We start from the raw sequence: 21708 nt of genomic DNA on the forward strand, positions 1-21708 counted from the left end.
CTAAACCGCGGGTGAAATTGCGGGAAGATTGCCAATGTCCTTGCTGTCGTGGCCGTAATTTGGGACAGGGTCTTCCAAGGTTAATATAGCCATTGCCCAGTGCTGTATCGCCGAATGCAAACATTCAACATAATCTAGTACCAAAGTCGCCCAAAGCCAGGTTGCGTGGATGCACCCTTTCTCCTCCTTGACTATCGCCATCTTCGTTGCTGGGTACATTACAGCGCGTTGGGATCTTGTCACAAGACTCTACGAACTCTCCGTATTTGCTTGGGACCACGGCGTTGTGGTAAGTGTGATCTCAGTGTTCCTGTGACCAAGCTGATATGAATGCGCAGGCTCGAGCCACGCGAGGCTTTGCCATCCTTACCTTAATTTTCATCGCCCTCGCAATCCCCCTAGATCGCCTTGCTGCGCACGAAGGAACAGTTGTGAGTCCGAGGTATTGTTGGAGCATAAGATTACAAAGAAACTGAATGGTATGCAGCATCCGCGAATGCCTGCGCATGGAATATCAGCGCGAGAACAACTACGCCGACGGGGTTCTTTTTGAGCCTTGACACAATGCTATCATGGTTGAGAGCAACGATGGCATGCTACGAGTATTCTGGCCAAACAGCCTTACTCGGACAACTACACCTGGTGTAATTGTAGGATGGAGGAATTCAGAACTGGATTTGTTTGTCATCACGGTTCTTGAAGATGTCGAGGTATTCTTTTCCGAGAAGAACTTTTGCGCACACGTCTAATTGGCACAGGTACGCAGCGTGGAGAGCGCTCTTCGAATGGGCACTCTATTTCGTGACAGCCCATACCCGGTGGTACGAATATTCCAGTTATGTGACCGCACGAATATGTACGTCTTGGGCACTCTGAATTATCCGGATCTGCCAGATTGCTTCGAACCCAGCAAGATCTGCGCTTTTACCGTTCCTGGCGCGAAACGGCCTTACATCTATTGCCCGCCCGATTCAGGATTATCTGTGCAAATAGTTCTTTTCGACCCGCCGAACCCAACCCAGATGCAATACATGTCTCTTGAGCCTATGTCACTGGCCCTCGGTCGTACAGCTCAGAGGCCTCGGTGGCTCGCAGATGAAGTCGAGATGCAGGAAGAGAAAGAGAAGGATAGAGTGAATCATTTGGTTGCTAAATTGCGGTTTCACACCGTCGTCAGACATGCGCCAACAAGAAAAGAAATGGCCCTCACATCGATTCTCCGTCAAATTAATTGTGCGCAAGAGGTGGCAGACCTGCTGCAAAAGAATACTCCCCTGGTAGGCCCACGGAGGAAAAGAAGCCTGTCAGTCAGTGAGAGAGTCGTCGAATCCGCCCAGTCACTCTACACCTTTGCAGCATGGTCACTTTGGACTCTCTTCATGACTTACGCCTTCCCGACCGTGTTATACCTCTTCAAAATTGCCATCATTGGTCACCGCATGCTTGCCGAGGGTGTCTTGCAAGTTCTTGAGTGGCCATTGCCTCTGAAACGACTACACTTGCCAGAAACTCGTCAACCTATCAATGGTGTATTCGCCCTGAAAGACATCTCAGCATGCTGCCAGCAAGTCCACTTACGACTACAACAATTTTCATATTATCCAACGCAATACTCCCTGCTCCGACGACGTCATGCAACGTGGTCATCCTTTCCTACTACCAACAGCGACTACATCCGTTTCTACAACTCTCTCTGGCTAGTTGCTAACGATGTCATCATCGGGATCGCTCTCGGAAGCTTTTTGAGTGATAATGCAGCAGCCACTGCGCAGTTTATTGGGACCGTTCTCAATGAATATACAGTTGAAGGACTAAAACGCGTCATACGATGGCTCATGTCGTATCCTGGTGGCCTGAAATTGAACACCGAACTCGCCGCGTTCATGGGCGATTTGTTCTTGTGGGTCATTGAGTATTGGTCCTCGACCACAGTGATGTTGATCCTGCCAAGATTGCCTATGATTGTCTACTTCATCGCCTTCTCCTCTTTTGCTGGAGCCAGCATGCCTATCGCCATTCTCTCGGATCTCCTTAGTCTGACGACAATCCACATCTATTCCTTCTACGTCGCCAGTGCGCGTATCTTCAATTGGCAACTGACCATCATTGTCAGTTTGTTTCACCTTTTTCGTGGAAAGAAACGAAACGTCCTCCGCAACAGAATTGATAATTGCGACTACGACCTCGACCAACTTCTACTCGGGACAATCTTGTTCACGTTGTTGTTCTTCCTGCTGCCCACTGTTGTGGTGTTTTATCTTACGTTTGCACTTGCGCGGATGGCGATAATTTCTCTGAAAGCGACATTAGATACATGTTTGGCCTGTCTGAATCACTTCCCCCTGTTTGCTCTGATGCTCAGAATCAAGGACAGTAAAAGACTTCCAGGTGGTGTTCATTTTCAACTTCTGGACACAGAGCAGTCCCAACTACCGCGCCAAAGTGGTACAGAGCACTCCGACAGCGCATCTAGGGACAACGGCGAAGACGAAGATGACGAAGCGTTGGCCACAAGTGTAGCCTACATCAGACTGTCGTCTACGCCACTGTCTCTTCGCCAAATTTTCGAGCAATATTTCCAGCTTGGGTCTCGCATTCGCCAACACTATCTTTCCCCAAAGGTCATCTTCCGGCTCTGCTCCGGTCGCTTTGTGCCGCCTCTTGGTAGAAGTGAGATGTACGGACTGCAATACTCTGTCCTCCCCCGAGAACGAGCAACAATTTCTGAGGTGTGGAAAAACCTGAGTGAGTCGCAAACGACTCCAGTCAATGGGGTGGTAGCAAAGCCTCTGGATCGACACTCCTCATTAGAAACGCTCGGAAGGGCAACGAGTAGACGGTGGTAGTAGGTTTGTGATCAATGTAAATTCATTCTCAAGGCACAGATTAGCCACAGCGCTTGATTTAAAGGAAGTAGCAGCATTTTCGTAGCGTTCTTCCCCATTTCCGACTTCTTGCTTACGTCATTCAATGGCATCTGTTGATACGATACTCGGACCCTCCTTGATGTTGCTCCTCCGTCTTCTTCTTCGTCTCCATCTTCATTTTTGAAGCGTATATTACCCGCAGGCACTCGTCACATAAAAGTAATTACTGTCTGCTCCTCACGGGTCCGCTTCCGACCGTGAGTCCCTCCCGAGGCGTTGAAACCATGGCCAAATGTCCGAATTGTGGTGGACGCGTCGACGTAACGAAGGATGGAGACTGGGGTCATTGCGCTGACTGTATGTGTTATCCTGCCGGTTGCGCACTCGAATGCATAGGAGCAAATACTGACGAAGGTAAACAGGCAACAACGTGAGGGGTTTAAATGTCCAGGTGATGCTTTCGGAGACTGATTCATTCGACAGATAATTGAAATCAAGGAAGAAGATAAGGAACAAGAAGCAGCTAAAGGATCAACCTCAACGTCCGAAGTGAAGAAATAATACGTGATCCGACAGAGCATGAGGTCAAGAAAGATCCTCCTTCATTTGGGTTGGATAGACGACAAGGCCGTCGACGGCGTCATGCCTCAGTAACTCGATCGATATCCTTGCAGCCCGACAAAACGATCTTTACAGCACTCGTATATTCAAAGCTCGAGGGTGACAATCTCCACAATTTTTGATCTCTCCTCTATCTTCCGAGACGGCACCGTGCATTCTGTTTTTTTGATGCTGCTCGAATTTTGAAGATCTTCATAGACACGATTCAGAGCCATTCGCTGAAAGACATATCTACTGTACATGGAAATTGATAGCCTGTTCCGAGGACCAGGGGGGGACTTCACATAAAGGACCGCTGTCAGGCTATACCCTGCGGCTATTATCTTTTTGAGAGGCGATGGCCGATTCGGACAGCGCCTCGCAGCGATACAGATCCACAGTCATGATTGCATGATTGATACTCGTAGGGCTGAAGCGCGCCTTTACTGTAGCAGTGCTGACGTTCACCATACCCGTCGGGGTGCTGCTTGGATGGAAGCGGCAATTGCAATTCCATCCTGACAGGCTGACGAATGCGTCGACTGTGACCAGTGTCGACGCGTCTACAGTTGCACCCCTTGAGTTGGTGCTATGGCTCACCGGCTCCGTCATGCAGGAACAGTCTGAGGCGAGGTGTTGGCGATGATCATCGTCACGAAAAGCGAACAGGCTGAATCCCTGGTGCCCGAAGTGACCTCTCACACTTCGACTACTACTTGCGTCGAGGCTTCGCACCCTAGCTCGACCTCGGAATGTTCGTAGAGCTGTAAAGTACGAGTACTCGTACTTGGTCCACCGTCAGCGTGAGCCATGTGTTTCGGCCGAGGAGGGAAACAGAAAGCATGGTTGGCGGATGAGCAGAAGGGCGGAAAAAAGGCGCCTCAAGTCCCGCGGCTTGATCTCGCTTGATGGATACGACCCAATCAAGGCCACCAGTGCATGTCTTAGCAGGACGGACGATGAGCTTGGTCAACAACCGCCTTTGCCAGTTCAGTCCATTACATGACCCCGCGTTGTATGATTCCTACCCGAACAAGCGGATGTCAGCACTGTCTGGATATCACGGAGATAGTTCTTTATGTGGATTGGTGCTTAAAGCCCTTGCTCATCTATATCCACCGGCGGGTTCGACCACTCACTGCTCTGGTGTCAAGGCTATTTCACCCCTAAAGCAGAGTTCAACTTCGAGCCTGATGGACCACCGCCCACTTCGTCTCCATCTCACCTTCGAGAACACGACGAGTTTCCCATCGGCTTACGAGCCAATCATCCTCGAGTATCAGCACAATTCCTTCCCACGAAAGGGCATTATTTTATGCCACAATCTGGTCAGAACAGGTCTACGCATGTCGCTCCTTCGGCGGGACGAAGTCAAGCAGAGAATTGTTTGTGAAAATCAACTAGCTGACCAAGCGTAAGCGGCCTCTTGGCCTCTGACCGTGATCTCGTGCATTGAACTGTTAACCCAATCCGGTATTCAGGCGTCTCATGAGCGATACGGTTTCAGATTTACTGTCCTGATATCCTGTTGAGCCTCAAGATACCACCCAGCCGCACCATGTTTCTCGAGCTACCACGACGGAATGGCAAAGTCGATCAGGATACAGGAATTAGTCGAGGTCGATAACCAGACTGGTACTACTCAGGGTGTCTCTGCTCATACAAGTTCTCATCTGAAACATGACACCGAGGAACTTCAGCCAACCTTTCGTCCGCAACTCATGGTCCAGACATCAAACAGCACAGCTCAGACATCATTATCTGCAATTGAGCGCTTTTCCTGGGAGTTTGATAAAAAAGAACTGGCATCCATCCGACATCCTCGAAAACGCAAATCTCCTGTTGATAGCCACCAGGCGGTAGAACTGAGAAGGGCAGCCCGGCCACCCAGATTCTCGGTCAACATCTTCCATACGGAACCGATCAACAATTTCCCAATTCCTTCGGAAGGATGTGTGCCTCGCATGGTTAAGCATTGTAACTCTCGCTCTTCAATTTTCCGCATATCTTCACCACACTAACACGATCTGCAGACCTTCAGGTTTGGGCTCCGCAACATGGGAGAGCATTTGCATTCGAAGGTCATCCAAAGCCATACCAATCTTTGGTGTTCCCCTTTGCACTCGAGCGCGCAGTCGTGTTTGAAGCCATAGTAGCTCTGAGTCGTGCATCCTGGCTGTTACAAGAGAGACTCCCTTGGTCCAAAGACAACGCATTAGCTCTTCACCGTGCCAACGCTTTCGCCCAGCTTCGACTCCGGCTATTGTCAGAGGAGACATGCGCGGATGATGCCACGATTGTAACGATTGCTGCGCTCACAACGATAGATGTGAGTTGTCTTTCTTACTGTCGTATTCCATCACACACGTACTAACGCCCTTACAGTACATGCTTGGTATTCATGAAGGCGCAGAAAACCACATTAATGCCATGCAACGGATACGAGCAATTCGGGCCGACTTGAAGGGTGATACACCTTGGCAGCATTTTGTGAACGCCTCGCTGGATGCGTATGAGATCCCTGACCAGAATGCCTGAATAAGCTGACCAGCATAGGTATTTCTCGCTCTGGAATTTTGTCAAGGAGCGGAATGCAGCAATGACAAGCATGTCTCAACTTACCATGGAGTCGCCATTGCGGAACGATCTACCCCTCTACCCTTCCTTACCCTTTAGCACCAGAGTATGCGAATCATTATCGAAGGTCTCCTCTGCGTTCAACGACATGGCATTAGCAGGGCAATTGTCGATTCAGATCATCGGCATCATCGCCACCTTGTCTGCCATGACAAGGAATGAAAGCAGCGGTAGCCCTAGCCCGGGCAGTCCGAGTACCAGTAGTGCTGCGAGCTCAGCACCGAGTTCGCCGGGTGAGCGGAATCTCCTCAACATCATTGCCGACCTCCGATGCCTATCTATGTTGGGGACTGTGCCAATAGAACACCTACTGTGTCACGGCCTCATCGGCTGCTGTTTGAGGCTGCATTTTGGGGAAGAGAAGCTAGGAGATGACTTCAATGAGACTTTACAAGAACTAGAAGATACACTAGTGGGCGGTGGGAAACCCAGGCCTCAGCAAGACCTGGACAAGTTCCACAAAGAGCACAAGGATTGTCTCCTTTGGATTGCCTTTGCTGCCGCAGATGCCCTCGACATGTCGGCACCATTCTCGGACAAATTTCTGGTACTTCAACAGACGCTCGACAGATATCCAGCCGAGACTAGCAGATGGGAAACACTCGAGAAAATCCTTCGACGGTTCTTGTGGAATGACTTTCTGGCACAATATTGGAAGAGACGTTGGCAGGTTGCGATACAAAGACAACCAAAGCCACATTAGTTCTACGCCTCTTGCAGGACTACAGCTTATTCGATGAAGAATATATTGCACCCTCCTGAGATGGGTCTGTGTACTGTGTGGTGAGTACTCAATTTCACAACGAACGGCGAGCTTGGGGAGCTGCCTGGAATGCTCACATCAGCGTGTTGCCCAAGTACAAACGAGCCTGGCGCATTGCGCGCACTCCAAGGCGGCTTGGAACGAGACGTGGGTGGCTCTTGTTTCTGTTTCCGTGATTACCAAGCGGCCAAATACTTTCAGCTTTAACACCCACACCATCAAAGACGCATCACCATCATTCGAGAGGCAAACCAAAGGATTCGAGAAACATAGTCAGGCTGAAGACGGTCTTCTTAGCGATGCCGAGGCTGACTATGGCTTAATACGGTGCAGCGTCTCGCAGCAACTTTTTCGGATCACCAAACATGGCAGCATCCCTCGCTTAGACTTGACTCTCATTGAATGCCACAAAGCCTCGAGACCATGCTCGCACACAAAGGCTCAGATTCGCTACGAGTACAAATTCAGCTGCCTAGATATCCCAATCCTCGCCTGAGGCATGACCACATTCATCAACCTGAGATATATCAACATCGCCCGCAATCGCAATGGCGTTCCACTTCCGACCAAGCTGAGAACCAACTCCCTGCCCTCTATCACAGCTGTCTGAAGCCCATTCACTATTCCAATGGCTGCCGGTTGGATAGATCTCCCTCAAGCATGGAGGCTTCAAGATGTACAAGCGGTATTGAACGTCGTCATCGCCACACTTAGCGCCGTTGCAATATTCGCCTGTGCTCGTTGGTGCTGGCAGTCCAGTCTTTCCGAGACAGATCAGCGCAGTATACCACTTAAAGATTTGTTGACAATCAGCACACTCGGCGAAGCTCTTGATGTGGTCTTGCTCCTCAGATGGAGATCCCTTTCTGTTCGCCACTTGAAGTTGTTGGCACAATGTATTGTTGTGGTCTTCTTTTCCGTCGTCGCACTTGTGTCTGGTCCCATTGCACGGTTCTCAAGCCGACGCAGCCATGAGATCAACCTCTTGAGATCTCAGGATCCGTTGCATGGCGGTTTCACGATTGTATCATCAGCACGCCGGTGACCTGGAACGCTACCTTCACGAGCCTCGACCGCGCAAGGTTTCCCCATGATCAACTCCTAGACTACGTACCCGACTCGACAGTCGACTGGCGATACCGGGCTGAAGAATGGAACTCGTCTTGGTCCTTCAACTGCTTACCGACATACGAGACGGCTGTCAGCCTAGAAGACGTCAGCAACTGCACCGGTGTCATGCCTGATGAGATTCCGGGTCTGCAGAAAATCATCTCTACGGACAAGTTCAACACCAGTAATGAAGAGATGGGCTGGTGGCACGGCGACTATCACGAGGATGAAGTGTTAAAAGATGTGCTGATGCTTGTCGCGGCAATGAAGAATACAGAGGTCGACGAGACAGGCGTCCAGGTCCGCGAGATGGCTTTGGAGCTCGCTGCCGTGCACATGCATCACATGACCGGAAAGCCGAATGACGAGGACAATGCTTGCGACTTCGGGAAAGGTCCGATCCAATCGGTGAGCTACACGAAGATCGAGTGCACCATCAGCCGAGTTTCGGGCCGCGTGGACAACGAGTACGCCGCCTTCCCCGACGGCATGGTACGCAGCTGCTTGGCCCAGGCCGCCGTGCAGAATTACCAGGCGAGGTTCATCAGCGAGAGTGTCAACGGGAGGCGACCTGGTATTGTGGCACCAGAGGACCTTGTGAGATTCACGCAGGTCTGGATGCGAAAGACACGCAGAACCTCATTAGCGTACCGAGGAGCATCAGCGTGCGGGTCGACATTGTGCAACTTTCGGCCGTGTTTTTGGCCTTTGCGCTGTCTGCCTTTGTGTTGATTGGCCTGGGATTGGCAGGGTATGCCTACAGGCACACCAGGCACAAAGGTGTGCTTGAGAACATGCCGCAGTCGAAACTCGATTGGATGATTGAGACAATTCAAGTGGGAAGACGTACTTCTGAGGATGGTGGTCGTCATACTTTTGCGTCTAGTCTCGTGAACAATGCGATGAAGACAGGAGGAAATGGTATGACGAAGAAGAGGAGGCGTCTGTTTGACAATGCCATGTACCACGTCGATCATAGGGAGGTATGCGGCCAGAGAGATCCAGAGGCTCGAAGAGGAGGAGGAGGAGGAGGAGGAGGAGGAGGAGGAGGAGGAGGAGGAGAAACACTCACTACCGTTCATCGTCGTAATGAGGTCAATGGCCAAGGTGCTATCAGTAGGTCCGCCCCTCGACTGGCCCCCTGATTGTCTGGTCGAATAACCACCTTGGCCCATGGACGGAAGAACAAGCAGGGCATGATGTGGGATGAAACCTTTACAAGAGGTTGGCACTGTCGGAGAGCCTGGAGGAACACCCAATGATACTCTCCACCCCTCTCCCTCCACGTTGGTCTCGAGGATGAGGAATGTGAAAGGATTCGGACAGCGCTATTGAAAAAAAAGCCAGGGCGACGGAACAATCAATTCGCTTTTCTTGAAAATTTGAAAAAAAGCCCTTTGTTCATCCTATAACTAAATTCTTTTGTCTACCAATATGGTGAATGTTGGGTATCTCTTCGTGGTTGTTGTTTGTTGTTGAAAATCGTTACAAATCATCCCTATTACATGTGGTGAAATTTCCAAAACCGCCGACCGTAACACATGAAACTTAGAACAGTCCGTCGATTTCGCCGGTTTCAGAGTCCACATCTACATTCAAGTATCCCGGTGCGGCTGCGAGTGTGTCAGAGAGACGTGCGGACCAGGAAAGGAAAGCAGACTTACTTGGAAGACCTGGGATCGTTTGAATATCGGCAGCAAGAGCATCTGATTGAGAAGGAAAAAAAGGAGTCAGTGGGCTGCACACGGTCGGAGCACCAGGGGAAGCAAAAAAGACTCACATAGATAAGAAGCTCCGGCAGCGAGTCTGACGTCCCGAATGGGGACAGTAAAGCCAGACGGAGCGCCCTTCAGGGCCGGATCGTGGCTGAGACTGTATTGTGTCTTTGCAATGCAAATGGGCAGGTTTCCAAACCCAGTCTGGTTGTACATGTCGACCTTTTTCTGGGCCACTTCGCTAAACTCGACCGCCGCGGCACCGTACATTTCCTTGCCAATCTTCTCGATGCGCTCCTGTACACTGCCGTCGAGAGAGTACAGGAGCTTGAAGTCCTTTGGCCTGGATGATGCGTCGATGACGGCTCTGGCCAGGTCCACGGCGCCGGCGCCACCTTCTGCCCAGTGGTTGGCAGGGACCGCCGCTTCGGCCCCGGCAGAGAGGGCTTCTTCCTCAATGACCTTCAGTTCCGCCTCGGTGTCTGTCTCGAATTTGTTGATGGCAACGACTACGGGTACACCGTACGATTTGGCGTTGGCAATATGTTTCTTGAGGTTCACACAGCCGGCCCTGAGCATGTCAATGTTCTCGGTGCGGTACGCCTCAGGAAGTGGTGCGCCTGCTGAGATCTCGGGACCACCACCGTGGACCTTGAGAGCTCGAATCGTGGCAACCACCACAACGACATCGGGCACGAGGCCAGAAGATCTGCACTTGATGTTGAAGAATCTCTCACCACCCATGGTGAAGTCGAAGCCAGCCTCGGTCACGACGAATCCGGCCTTGGCTTCATGGTCTTCGTCTGGCTCAGTTCCGGCCAGCTTCAACGCCAACTTGTCAGCTAGCACGGAGCTGTTTCCGATACTGATATTGGCGAATGGACCAGCATGCACGAAGACTGGAGTGCCTTCGAGACTTTGCATGAGGTTGGGTTTGATGGCATCTCTCATGAGCGCGGTAAGTGCGCCACCTGCACCAATATCATCGCAAGTGACCGGATCGCCAGCCTTGGAAAATCCAATGACCATTCTGCCAAGACGCTCCCGGAGATCGTTGAGGTCGTTACTGAGCGCGAGAATAGCCATACACTCGCTGGCAACAGAAATGTCGAACGCAGTCTGTCGAGTATGCCCCTTTTCTGTGGGAGCTTGACCAATCGTGATGCCTCTCAAATGTCTGTCGTTAACATCAAGGACTCTTCTCCAGGTGATCGTTTCAGGATCAATGTCCAATCGCGCAAAGCGACGAATTTCATCTTCGGTCAAATCATCTGGGTTTGTCTTATCAATCCCAAGCTTCTTCAATCTTCGGAACATGACCGGAGCAAATTCTCGCTTCCCTTTCTTGCTTGGCACTAAGCGCTTGTAGAGTGGCCCGTCCTTTTGCGTTGACTCGTGAAACATGCGAGTATCAATTGCGGCAGCTAGGAGGTTGTTTGCAGCGGTGATAGCGTGAATGTCACCAGTAAGATGAAGGTTGAACTCATCCATTGGAATGACTTGACTGTAGCCACCTCCTGCTGCACCTCCCTTGATTCCAAAAGTTGGTCCCATACTAGGTTGTCGGACATTCGCAAATGTCACTTTGCCTAGATGTGCACCCAAAGCCTGCGTCAAGCCCATAGTGGTTGTCGATTTTCCTTCTCCCAACGGAGTAGGAGTGATACCACTGACAAGGATATACTTTCCATTCTTACGGTGTTGCAATCTGGAGAGGAGAGAAAGGTCGACCTTTGCTTTGTACGCACCGTAAGGCTCCAATTCATTAGGAGAGATGCCAATGTCAGAAGCAATGTGTGTGATGTGTCGGGGGTGCTGTGACCTGGAGATGGCGATATCGGATGGAACGGGTGACTGCAATTTGATGGGCAGCGGGGTAATGTGTCGACCTTTCAGACGATCAAAGTACGCAGAGGCCGACTCAACCACGTTTTGCATTAGCATTGCAACCGTCATCGGGCCAACACCGCCGGGAACTGGAGTGATCTGGGAAGCCACCTCGACTGCAGCCTCAAAGTCAACGTCGCCAACTAGACGCTGGCCCGACGACTTCGAAGAGTCCGGGATATAGTTTGTACCAACATCAATTACCACCACGCCAGGCTTCAGCCAGTCTCCCTTGACAAAATGGGCTTGACCAATTGCAGCCACCAAAATATCAGCTTGCTTGACCACCTCTTTAAGATTCTGTGTCTTGGAATGGCAGACCGTGACAGTAGCATCTGCATTCTTCAGAAGATAGCTCACCGGACTGCCTACAATATCACTCCGACCGAGAACCACAGCTGTTTTGCCTTTGATCTCGACGCCGCTTTCTTCCAAGAGCACCATGACTCCCTTCGGTGTGCAAGGGACGAAGAACGGCTTTCCACCTCTTTTTGCAAGCTCACCAATATTGTAAGTACCAAAACCATCCACATCTTTCTCGTCCAGAACGGCAGAAGTGATAGCATGTTCCGAGATGTGCTTGGGAAGGGGTAGTTGGACAAGGATACCGTGGACAGAGGGGTCATTGTTATATTCGGTGATTTGTTGCAACAGTTCAGGCTCAGAGATTTCGGAAGGAAGGTGTGACAGTGCACAGTCAATACCAGCCTCCTCGGCTGCCTTCAACTTCATGCGCACATAGGTGGTCGAGTCTGGTCGGTCTCCCACCTGTATGATCTTCAAGCATGGCTTGTAACGCGGATTAGACTTTTGCTTCTCCTTGATCTCGTTGGCCAGACGCTCTCTGATCTTCTGAGCGATCGCCTTTCCATCTATCTTGGTGGCACCCATGGTTCTCGTGCTTGACAAGTGTCTCGTTCGACTCGTCACTGAGGAACAAGAAGAGAGGGCTCGGTGGATAGCAGAGAGAGGGTGCTGTGTGTCCCTAGAGGAGAGGCCGGAAGTGACAACAGTCCTTTTCGTGGATCGGGATGTCAGGACAGGAGGAAAGGAAGCACGACAGGGTGATACCGGGACGTGGAGAGAGTTTTTGGAGTAAAAATGTGCGGTACCTGCAGGAGTAGTAGACGTGATGCGTGTACCAAGAGCTCGACTGGCCATTAGGTCGTAGGACTCAACGGCTACAAGGCAAACCGACCGAGAGGACTCGCTGAAGTCGGTCTTGTCAGCTTGAAGTCAGTGACGAGCTCTACAAGTCCTTGCTGCGGACTTTTGTTCAATTCGTGTGTCATAACAATTTTTGTCGCGCGAGTCAACCGTCGGGAGAAATCATTGCCGAGAGAAAGTCTCGCGACTCATGCAAGTCTTGGCCAACCTGCCCACATCGCCGCTCACTCTAAAGCGCATCTACGGGCAAATTAATTCAGGACAACGAACAGCACACCAGACTTCCCACCATTGCAGACTCTCGAGGATATAGATTTCTCGATTTGTTTCAGAATACTCCGTACCGTCATTCAGAGCAACATAATTTTCAACCACAATGAGGCCAACCCTTCTCCAGGGACATGTGTGTTCTGCTCAAAACAAAATTTCAATCTAGAAATCTTGCTAACGGGAAACGCAGGAACGGTCCCTCAATCAGATCAGATACAATCCAGATGGCGATTTATTGTTTTCAGTCTCGAAAGACAAGGTCATCTGTGCTTGGTTTACGAGTAACGGCGAGCGACTAGGAACATACACCGGACACCAGGGTGCCATCTGGACAGTCGATGTGTCTCCCAACTGCGAACTTCTTGCCTCCGGATCTGCCGATAACACCATCCGCTTATGGAACGTCCGAACGGGTGAAAATGTCAAGACGTGGGAATTCCCCACGGCCGTCAAGAGAGTCGAGTTTAGTGAGGACGGAAAACAACTTTTGGGAGTCACAGAAAAGCGAATGGGTTACCTGGGAACGATCGTAGTCTACGACGTTCGATATGGAGACGACTTGACGGACCAGACGAATGAGCACAGTTTGAGAATCACCTGCGAAGACAGCAAAGCCACCGTTGCAGGCTGGAGCTACCTCGACAAATACATTATCTCCGGTCATGAAGATGGAACTGTCACTCAGTGGGATGCAAAGGTATGCGGGTCATCTAGAAGGGAAATATTCCAAAACTAATCCTCACCACAGACTGGAGAAAACCTCATGAGCGTGGAAGCCCATGAATACGACACTGCCATCAACGACCTACAATTCTCCCCTGACCGGACGTACTTTATCACTGCGGGTAAAGACAAAACTGCCAGGGTTTGTACTCGCCTGCCATCTGCTTTGACCATCACTAATCCACTTCAGATCTTATCGACAAGAGACTTGAGCGTTTTAAAAACATATGTTGCTGACACACCTCTCAACACGGCCGCCATCACATCCAAGAAGGACTTTGTGATCCTCGGAGGTGGTCAAGCGGCAATGGATGTCACGACAACCTCTGCTCGGCAAGGCAAGTTCGAGGCTCGATTCTACCACAAGATTTTCGAAGACGAAATCGGTCGTGTCAGAGGTCACTTCGGTCCCCTGAACACTATTGCTGTTCATCCTCATGGCACTGCATACGCAAGTGGTGGTGAGGACGGATACGTACGGATGCACGTCTTCGATAAATCCTACTTTGACTTTATGTATGAGGTGGAACGAGAACAAGCGCGAAAGTAGAGTGTTCTTGACTTGTCTATGATACCCATGGTTATTCGATGAATGACGACGTTTCCATATCAACAAGGAGTCCCATGACCTTTCAAATCACAATATTACCGACTTACAACCTTTCGAGCTCTGGTCTGCACCGCTCAGCGAAGCATTGAGGCTGCTCGTGACAGCTTTGTTTGATTCTCAAAGACGCGCGAAATTCGAAGCGAATCCCTCCAATGGACTTTCTTCCAAAAAATGGATAGAGGCATTCCAAAAGTTAAAAGACCTATCGACAAGATGCCCATTGCTCCGCTCCTCTCTGTGTTGCTCGGTCTTCGCTGAGGTTGGGTTGTGTGCGCAGTTGCGACATACGTATGGCCGCTGTGTGGCTTTCTCTTCAACAGCCTCGGCCCAACGCACCAATACAAAGTGCGGAAGGAAAGGGGAAGGGCGCTCTGCGCTCGAGAGCAGAATGTCCACAGGAATGCCGTGATGGACATGAACATGGGAGATTGCGGTTTGTGTGAGGGTCATGGAGCAGCAGGAGTCATAGGGTGGCGCGGATGATACCTGCCTTGTCGACAGGCACCAGGAAGTAAACGGAAACGATTAGTCCTGGTCAGAGGGGTTACCTTGGACTTCCGATAGACAATGAAGAAGTCCTCCGAGTTCATTCCCCAGAGAGATAAAAAGATACGTCTCCCATTACACTATTTTCACACCGGAGCACACTCGAGACAGTATAATCCCACTGAAAGGATGTAATTAAAAAAGCAGACTTTGCCAGATGAAATAGCGAACGACAACACTGACCGATATTGTGATGGATTGCGCAAGGTTATTTTTGATACACTGGCATCTCGGCAGGAATTGCCTCTCTTTTTTGGTAAATAAAAATATGTATTGTAGGTATTTGGTTACCTAAGAATGGTTGAGGCCTCCATCCCGAATACATCATTGTGTGTGTTTTTTGACGAAGCATCATCCCCCACATTTTTCCCGCACTTTTTTTTTCGAGATCTCCGTTCTTTTTTCTCCTCGCTGACTACTCGTTACTCATAAACTCGTTAACACTCATTACTGTCTCGTCATTCTTCAATCAATTCTTTTACGACGACTTCTCTCCTACAAATACATATCACCAGCATCATTCAGTCTCTTGCTCTTCAATCGCCTGTGGCCCTGTCAGTCAAGGGCACCGTCTCCGTCTTTTCACATTGTGTCCACACCGGCAATACCACCCTATCGCCTGGAACGCGTATGGCTCGCATGAGCCGGTGCATCAGACTAAATAACTTAGGTAACGAATCGATCTGAGTCATGTGCTAGACTTGAATTTCGTTCATTTCATTGCAGGGGGAGGGACACAAAAAAAGCGAAAAGCTGCTTCCAGCCTATCACGTTTGGTTTCTCTCTGCCCTTGGAAGACTACTACACTGTAGCCTACTACCGAGATTTTTTTTTGCCTCTCCAGCCGCATACAAATTTTCACTCTGCTCAACAACCCTGTCATTCATACAGGAGTGGCCACTGAAATTGGACGGTGTCGTTGAATGGCCAGATCCGTGGACGATCTGATGTGTCTGACCTCTGACGCAAACAAGACCCTGGACACGTGCAGTACTGGAACATCGAGCTGCCTCTTCAAGGATTTCAGCATAGTCTCCACCGGAGCGCGACCATAGTAAGACGCCTTTTGATTGCATGCACTTGCAAAACTACCTAGGTATATATACCTCAAACATCGGGCCATAATTATACAACCGTCGCACCGATCCATCACGGAACAAAACGAAACGGCGTCGCACAACCCAACACAAAGCAAGATGACTACCAAAACCGACTTTTCGACCCCAGACATCCCCATGTCAGAGGCGACGTTTTACTGTTCAGCGTGTACGCGTATCAATGCACCTGCGTCGCTGGTGTTTCGGACTCTACGCAACACCGAAACGTGGAAGGACTGGAACCGCTGGGTTCCCCGTGTGACGATAATCTCCCAACCCGACGACGAGGACGACGCTACCCTCGCCGAGATCGAGGAACTGGTGCGCAACACCTCCATCGCCGTCAGCTACGACTCTGAAATTACAGACGGTGCGGCTGCCATGACTCCTCAACAACAGGCCTCCCGACGCGGCAGCCTGGCCCGCGAAGTGATCGAGTCTCAGGAAGAAGGCATTGGGAGGAGGAGCTCCGACGGCCACCTATTCCCCCCCGTCATACGCCAGCGCCTCGCGAGCAACGCCGGCCGCCTGTCGGGGCAATCCAATCGACAGAGTTTCGAAGCGACCTCGTCACCATTAGCCCAACCAGACACCACCACCACCACGACAACGGCTACAACGACAAATGGTCTCTCGGGGGCCCAAAAATACCAAGCGGCTCAAGAAGCCCGCAAGGCGTCCCTGGCGGCCGGCGAAAACCCCAATAACAGCAACAACAACGCCGCCGTCATGGTCGAATCGCCCAACAACCCTGCCGTACTGATGCCCGCGCCACGCAACACGGCCTCGACGGCGCTCGCGGTGTCGCACAACACCAAGGACGCCGCGGCCCGCCGCAAGAGCTCTTCGTCCCGGCGTCAACTCAACATCAACGCCCTGTACGGCGAGCCCAGCGTCCGCATCCAACTCGGCACCAAGATGACCTTTTGCGTCAAGATGAAGCTCCCCAGGAGCCCCGAGGTTCGCCAGACCAACATGGTCGTGACCGAGGTGTCTCGGCCCGACGACCCCACCACCGACGACAACAGTGCCTTGGGTAACGACATCACGCGGATCCAGACCCACACCGTCTCCAAGTCGGGGGTGTACCGGTTGGTCTGGGCCATGGAGAACGCCTACAACCCTCCCAAGGCCTTCCCCCGGTTCCTGCTCCAGGCCCAGCGGGTACACGAGATCCGGCCCATCATCAGTGGCGACGGCACCGAACAGTGCGAGTATTGGGACTGGGAGGCCCAGAGGGGTCTGTTGGCGAAAAAGGTGAAGAAGGACTTTGCGAAATACATCGAGGAACGAATGGTCGAGTGGGGTCAGAGGTTGGGCGAGTTTTGTGAGAGCATGGGAGGTGCGGTGGAGAGGAGGGATTTTGTGGGATAATACGGAGGAGTAACAAACAACAGTAATGGTAATAATGATACCCCGGTGGTGCTGCAGTACCGAAGAATTCAACCAATATCTCTCGCAGACAACAAAACCCAAAAAAAAAGAGTAATGCGCGCGGTTGTGGGATGATGGTGATGATACCCAAGGGGTCAGTACTGAAGAAATGTTGATTTCACACACAGAATTGAGAAAAAGGAATACGGGATGCACGGGTCAACGTTCAATTTTTGGAATGTATGCGGTTGGATACCCCAAGGTAGCAATCATATGTTTAGTTCTGAATGCTCAATCATCAGGTAACTACCTAGTAGATTACTCACTCAACCAGTATGGGGTCTCGGGGGTTGTACTACCAAAATGCGGTCTCGACACAGTCCTCATTCACGACGGTGTCATGGGCCACTGGAATACGGTTGGGTTCGTTTGCAGCCTCGTCCAGACTAAAATACTCCCTTGGGTCTTGCAAGACGCCATCAAGGTCGTATGGCGTTGCGCAAAGATTGCGCAAAGAGTACGAGAAAGTAAATCACCCGAGAAATTCTGAACGGAGCGATGAACTAGTAATGGAAAGAAAAACAGCCAACAAAAAAGGCGCGATGCTGACTTGCCTTCCAAACCAAATTCTTCCATTGGGCATCATGAAAGGGAACACGCAGCATGAAGGCCGCTGTCTGGCTCTGTGGCAGGTCCAATCATATATTTACCTGTACTCGTACCCTGCCAACCTGCAGGTCACTACTGTGATGTTCTCAGGCTGTGTCGGGAGTTCTGGCGTCTACAAAACTACTTAATATCCAAGCCTCACCAGCAGGGGCGAAGGCGGTGTCACAATGTGACTAACTGGAAATAGAATAAGGGTACAAAACTACTATTTACCTGGCTGCGTCACTCGTATTGATTGATATTGACCGTGTCGCTTTTTCAAAACTACTATCATTATGCATTGCCCCCAACCTGATATCCTTGGAAGAAACAACGTTGAGATGGTCATGCTATGCTATCCTGTATCCATTAAGAGAACCAAATTTGAACTCACCATGTTCTCTCAGAACTACTATACATCTCATTACATCCCAACATCCATGTTGATTTGATCGATATGATGTTCCTCAAAACTACCATCATGTTATATACCAGAGTCTGTGTATATACACAAACCACTCTCCCTAGGTACGAATATCTACGACTGTGAAAACACTTTTCCTGGTATGATCAAAATCTCGCACTCCTTTTCCGATCCCAGCTCTTTGAACATGACCATGAACAACACCGCCCTTCAATGCCTCGATGCCAACCCGAGTCCTTCTTTTGGGGTTGCCGACGCCATAGCCACCATCCTCGCCTTGTTGTCGCTGGCAGTTGGTATTTTTGGTTCATATTTCGATTACAAGAGTTACAAGGTTACCAGACAACGCAAACAAGGTATCCGACCCTTCTTGTCATTACTGAATAACTGCTGCAATGGGTCAGAACTCACCAAAGTGTCAACCCACCCGGTTTATACTAGTTATGGACTCCCCCAACGTCATAGTTGCTGTTCGGAGTGAAGAACAACGTCCTACCATCTCGGACCCCAGTAGCCGGCCTGTTCTTCAAAAAGCACATGTTCCTACAGGCGCGGCCCCCCCACCACGCCCCGGAAGGGTTGTCTCCCTACATGCACAGCCTTTAGCCAGACAGAGTATTGCAGCAGGTGACGAATGGAAACTTGACGGCTTTCAAGCTTCGAAAGGGGGGTTTCTTGCTCATCACGTCGAGTTGAGAGAGTATGAATGGGCACCATCGCAAACTTGGGACACGAAACCAGCACACACACCACTACACAGCGACCGAGAAGCCAAGATGGTCAGGACACGATAGAACTAGACGAGACCATCGAGGGACTTCAAGACAATGGAGATAAGACAACTTGGTTGCTACGTGTCCATATGTGTTCATCGTGTTGTTTCATGTCCGAAATTCATTCCCACTGATACCCGTGTTTCCATACACAACTACCATAAGTAGTACCATTGATTCCCGACCATACCCTGTTCTTTGCTAATTGAATCATGGGTGTTTCGCCCCGGCTATCGAATTATCCAGAACCCCCCAAAAACAGACACTTGAAGCAAACTCTCAAGAGGAAAAAAAAGAAAAGAAGAGAAAATTCGTCGCTCGTTTCGTGTTCGTGCCATTGAGCGCAATCAAAGAAAACAAAAGAACCATAAAGGAACAGGCACCTCGCTAATTGGTCATACACACTTCCATTTCCACTTCCGCTCACTCCGTACGGGGAGCAAAGTAAAATCTCATCGAAAGTCATGCTTCTTCTTCGTCGTTTTCGTCTTCGTCTTGGTCTGCTCCACGATTTCCAACCACTCCAAAGCATTCACTCTCTCGAGGTCGTCCTTGAGGACCGCGCGTTCCAGGACCTTTTCCACCACGCCGCCCATGGGTACCCTACTCCCCTGCTCGCCGTTGCGCACGTGGCTCAGCACGAGCCAACCCTGTGTCGCCATCAGTTGACGCTGGAACACGCTCCCGCCGTACACGTGCAGTTCGCCCGTCACCGCCACGAGGAGCGTCACGGCGAGACTGAAGACGTCGCTGCTCGTCGTGGCGCAGCTGTTCGGGTCGCGAAGGACCTTGGACGACAGGAGTTCGGGCGCGGTGTATTCGCGCGTCACGGCGGCGAGGGTGTTCGGAGTGATGGTGTCGTCGTCGAGACGGGTCGACGAGCTGAAATCCGCATACACCGGCTCGTACCCTTCGATCGCCTGTGTTCCGGACCCGACAGAGTCGCCCGCGCGAGGTCGTAGGAGGACGTTTCCGGGCTTGACGTCACCGTGGACCACGCATGCGATGTTGTGCAGCCAAGCGAGGCCCGAGACGAGGCTGTTGGCGAGGTCCAGCCACTGGGACACGCTGCCGAGGATGGGTTCGTGCATGGTGCTCAGGCTGGACTTGAGCTCTTCCCGGGCCTCGTACGCGTATTTGCGGATGTGGTCTTCGAGACTATAGGGAATGGCGTCGAGGACAAGAGTTGACCCGTCGGGTCCCGTCGTGCCGTAGAAGGGCACGACGTATTTGTTCGAACACGGTACCGTATGGAGGTAAGAGAGAATCTGGGCCTCAGTGCGGAGGATGGCATTGGCGTCGCGCCGGCAGGGTTTCTTGACCGCGACGACCGCAGGGAGAGATTTGGTCGGTGAAGTGGGTGGTGTAACGAGAGATGTCGACGTTCTGGGATGCGTGCTGGCTTTAAACACAATGGACCAGGCGCCACTTCCAAAAGTCGCGTCACGGCCACGCTCGTTCTTGAGGATCTCAAAGTCGAACGGGCATTGCGGAGTGGAAGTTTCCTGTGATAAGTCTTCATTTGTGGTACTTCGGCTCAGTTGGCTCGATGGACGTCGTGTTTCGTGTGTCGGGGTGATGAGAGAGGGTGGAGCTGATGATTTGCTTAGCCACGGCGACGAAGGAGGAGTCATCGCCGAAGCTGGGACTGATCCATGGCTGAACTGAGATTTGGAGTTTTCTTTCCACGCCGTTGTTGGTGTGGTGGGAGGGGTGCTCAAGCCCTGATCGAAGAGCATCGGATTACGAGGACTGGAATCCATGTCGACCATGAATACCATTGTCAAGGTTATTCGAGTCGAGAGTTTTGGTTCCTCTGAAGTCGTGTATCAAACGTGGTCTGGGCTGGTGTGGCGGTCGTATGATGTTCGATTTATCGCTTGATTTCAGTGTCATAAGATGGGGACGATGGCTGTTGATGTTGATCGGGTGTAGAAGAGAATTTTCACCAAAGACATGCTGCAGAAGAAGAAGAAACTGTAAAAATGACTCAAGTTACGACGATGGTTCGGTTCGTCAAGGTTGTACCATGGATCTGAGCCTCGCCGGATCGGTGCCTTAATGATGGACTTGGCAAAACTGGGGGACTTCGCTCCTGTTCGATGACCTCGGACTCGATCTGATACCCGTAAATGGCTCTGCGGTTGTGGCGAGAGCTTTGCTTGAAGAGTTTGTGAGGTCTTGAGCAGAAATTGAAAAACGTGGTTGCTCGGGCCAGATGGCAGACAGTGCACGATAATCGAGCTGGCGGGCAGAAAGAGCGCACAGAGATGAGATTCAGTGTGGTGGACCTGGAAATACGTGAATTCGCAGATATGGTACTAGTAGTTCGGGAAGTGTATATGTCTAGGTAGCAGGGAGGATATGGAAATGTGAGCAGAGGGTCAGTTCGGACGTAGAGATGGTTTCGAAGTATTATGTGATCCAGGAGGAGCGATCTCGGTAATGAGTTTGCGCCTGTCAGATAGAAGTGAAGGTGACCTACTCGTACATAGTT

General features: G+C 51.0%; 7 protein-coding genes across 7 annotated transcripts; 5 read left to right on the forward strand and 2 right to left on the reverse strand.

The window, feature by feature from the left end:
• The first annotated feature begins 535 nt into the window (after nucleotides 1-535).
• PV06_04753 (uncharacterized protein) lies at nucleotides 536-2910 on the forward strand. Its single transcript, XM_016405684.1, has 2 exons — nucleotides 536-710; nucleotides 759-2910. The coding sequence occupies exons 1-2, from the start codon at nucleotides 573-575 to the stop codon at nucleotides 2844-2846; spliced, it is 2226 nt and encodes a 741-aa protein (XP_016263890.1). The 5' UTR covers nucleotides 536-572; the 3' UTR covers nucleotides 2847-2910.
• Nucleotides 2911-5050: 2140 nt separating this feature from the next.
• Nucleotides 5051-7235, forward strand: PV06_04754 (uncharacterized protein; the record flags this gene model as incomplete). The annotated part of the gene is made up of 4 exons (XM_016405685.1): nucleotides 5051-5444; nucleotides 5501-5796; nucleotides 5853-5977; nucleotides 6024-7235. 4 exons carry the CDS (start codon nucleotides 5051-5053, stop codon nucleotides 6805-6807), a joined length of 1599 nt encoding a protein of 532 aa, XP_016263891.1. The 3' UTR covers nucleotides 6808-7235.
• A 260-nt stretch (nucleotides 7236-7495) lies between these two features.
• On the forward strand, nucleotides 7496-9382 carry PV06_04755 (uncharacterized protein; the record flags this gene model as incomplete). Its single annotated transcript, XM_016405686.1, has 4 exons — nucleotides 7496-7805; nucleotides 7865-8551; nucleotides 8590-8898; nucleotides 8957-9382. The coding sequence occupies 4 exons, from the start codon at nucleotides 7496-7498 to the stop codon at nucleotides 9136-9138; spliced, it is 1488 nt and encodes a 495-aa protein (XP_016263892.1). The 3' UTR covers nucleotides 9139-9382.
• PV06_04756 (uncharacterized protein) lies at nucleotides 9261-12842 on the reverse strand. The gene is made up of 3 exons (XM_016405687.1): nucleotides 9758-12842; nucleotides 9642-9683; nucleotides 9261-9590 (listed from the first exon to the last, which is right to left on the reverse strand). Exons 1-3 carry the CDS (start codon nucleotides 12738-12740, stop codon nucleotides 9526-9528), a joined length of 3090 nt encoding a protein of 1029 aa, XP_016263893.1. The 5' UTR covers nucleotides 12741-12842; the 3' UTR covers nucleotides 9261-9525.
• A 173-nt stretch (nucleotides 12843-13015) lies between these two features.
• PV06_04757 (eukaryotic translation initiation factor 3 subunit I) lies at nucleotides 13016-15130 on the forward strand. The gene is made up of 4 exons (XM_016405688.1): nucleotides 13016-13149; nucleotides 13207-13713; nucleotides 13765-13881; nucleotides 13930-15130. Exons 1-4 carry the CDS (start codon nucleotides 13123-13125, stop codon nucleotides 14287-14289), a joined length of 1011 nt encoding a protein of 336 aa, XP_016263894.1. The 5' UTR covers nucleotides 13016-13122; the 3' UTR covers nucleotides 14290-15130.
• Nucleotides 15131-15471: 341 nt separating this feature from the next.
• PV06_04758 (uncharacterized protein) lies at nucleotides 15472-17585 on the forward strand. The gene has a single exon (XM_016405689.1). The coding sequence runs from the start codon at nucleotides 16092-16094 to the stop codon at nucleotides 17364-17366; it is 1275 nt and encodes a 424-aa protein (XP_016263895.1). The 5' UTR covers nucleotides 15472-16091; the 3' UTR covers nucleotides 17367-17585.
• Nucleotides 17586-19663: 2078 nt separating this feature from the next.
• On the reverse strand, nucleotides 19664-20974 carry PV06_04759 (uncharacterized protein; the record flags this gene model as incomplete). The annotated part of the gene is made up of 1 exon (XM_016405690.1): nucleotides 19664-20974. One exon carries the CDS (start codon nucleotides 20972-20974, stop codon nucleotides 19664-19666), a length of 1311 nt encoding a protein of 436 aa, XP_016263896.1.
• Between the last annotated feature and the right edge of the window lie 734 nt (nucleotides 20975-21708).

The sequence above is a fragment of the Exophiala oligosperma genome (assembly GCF_000835515.1).
Source record: "Exophiala oligosperma strain CBS 72588 unplaced genomic scaffold supercont1.4, whole genome shotgun sequence".
Classification (NCBI taxonomy): Eukaryota; Fungi; Ascomycota; class Eurotiomycetes; order Chaetothyriales; family Herpotrichiellaceae; genus Exophiala; species Exophiala oligosperma.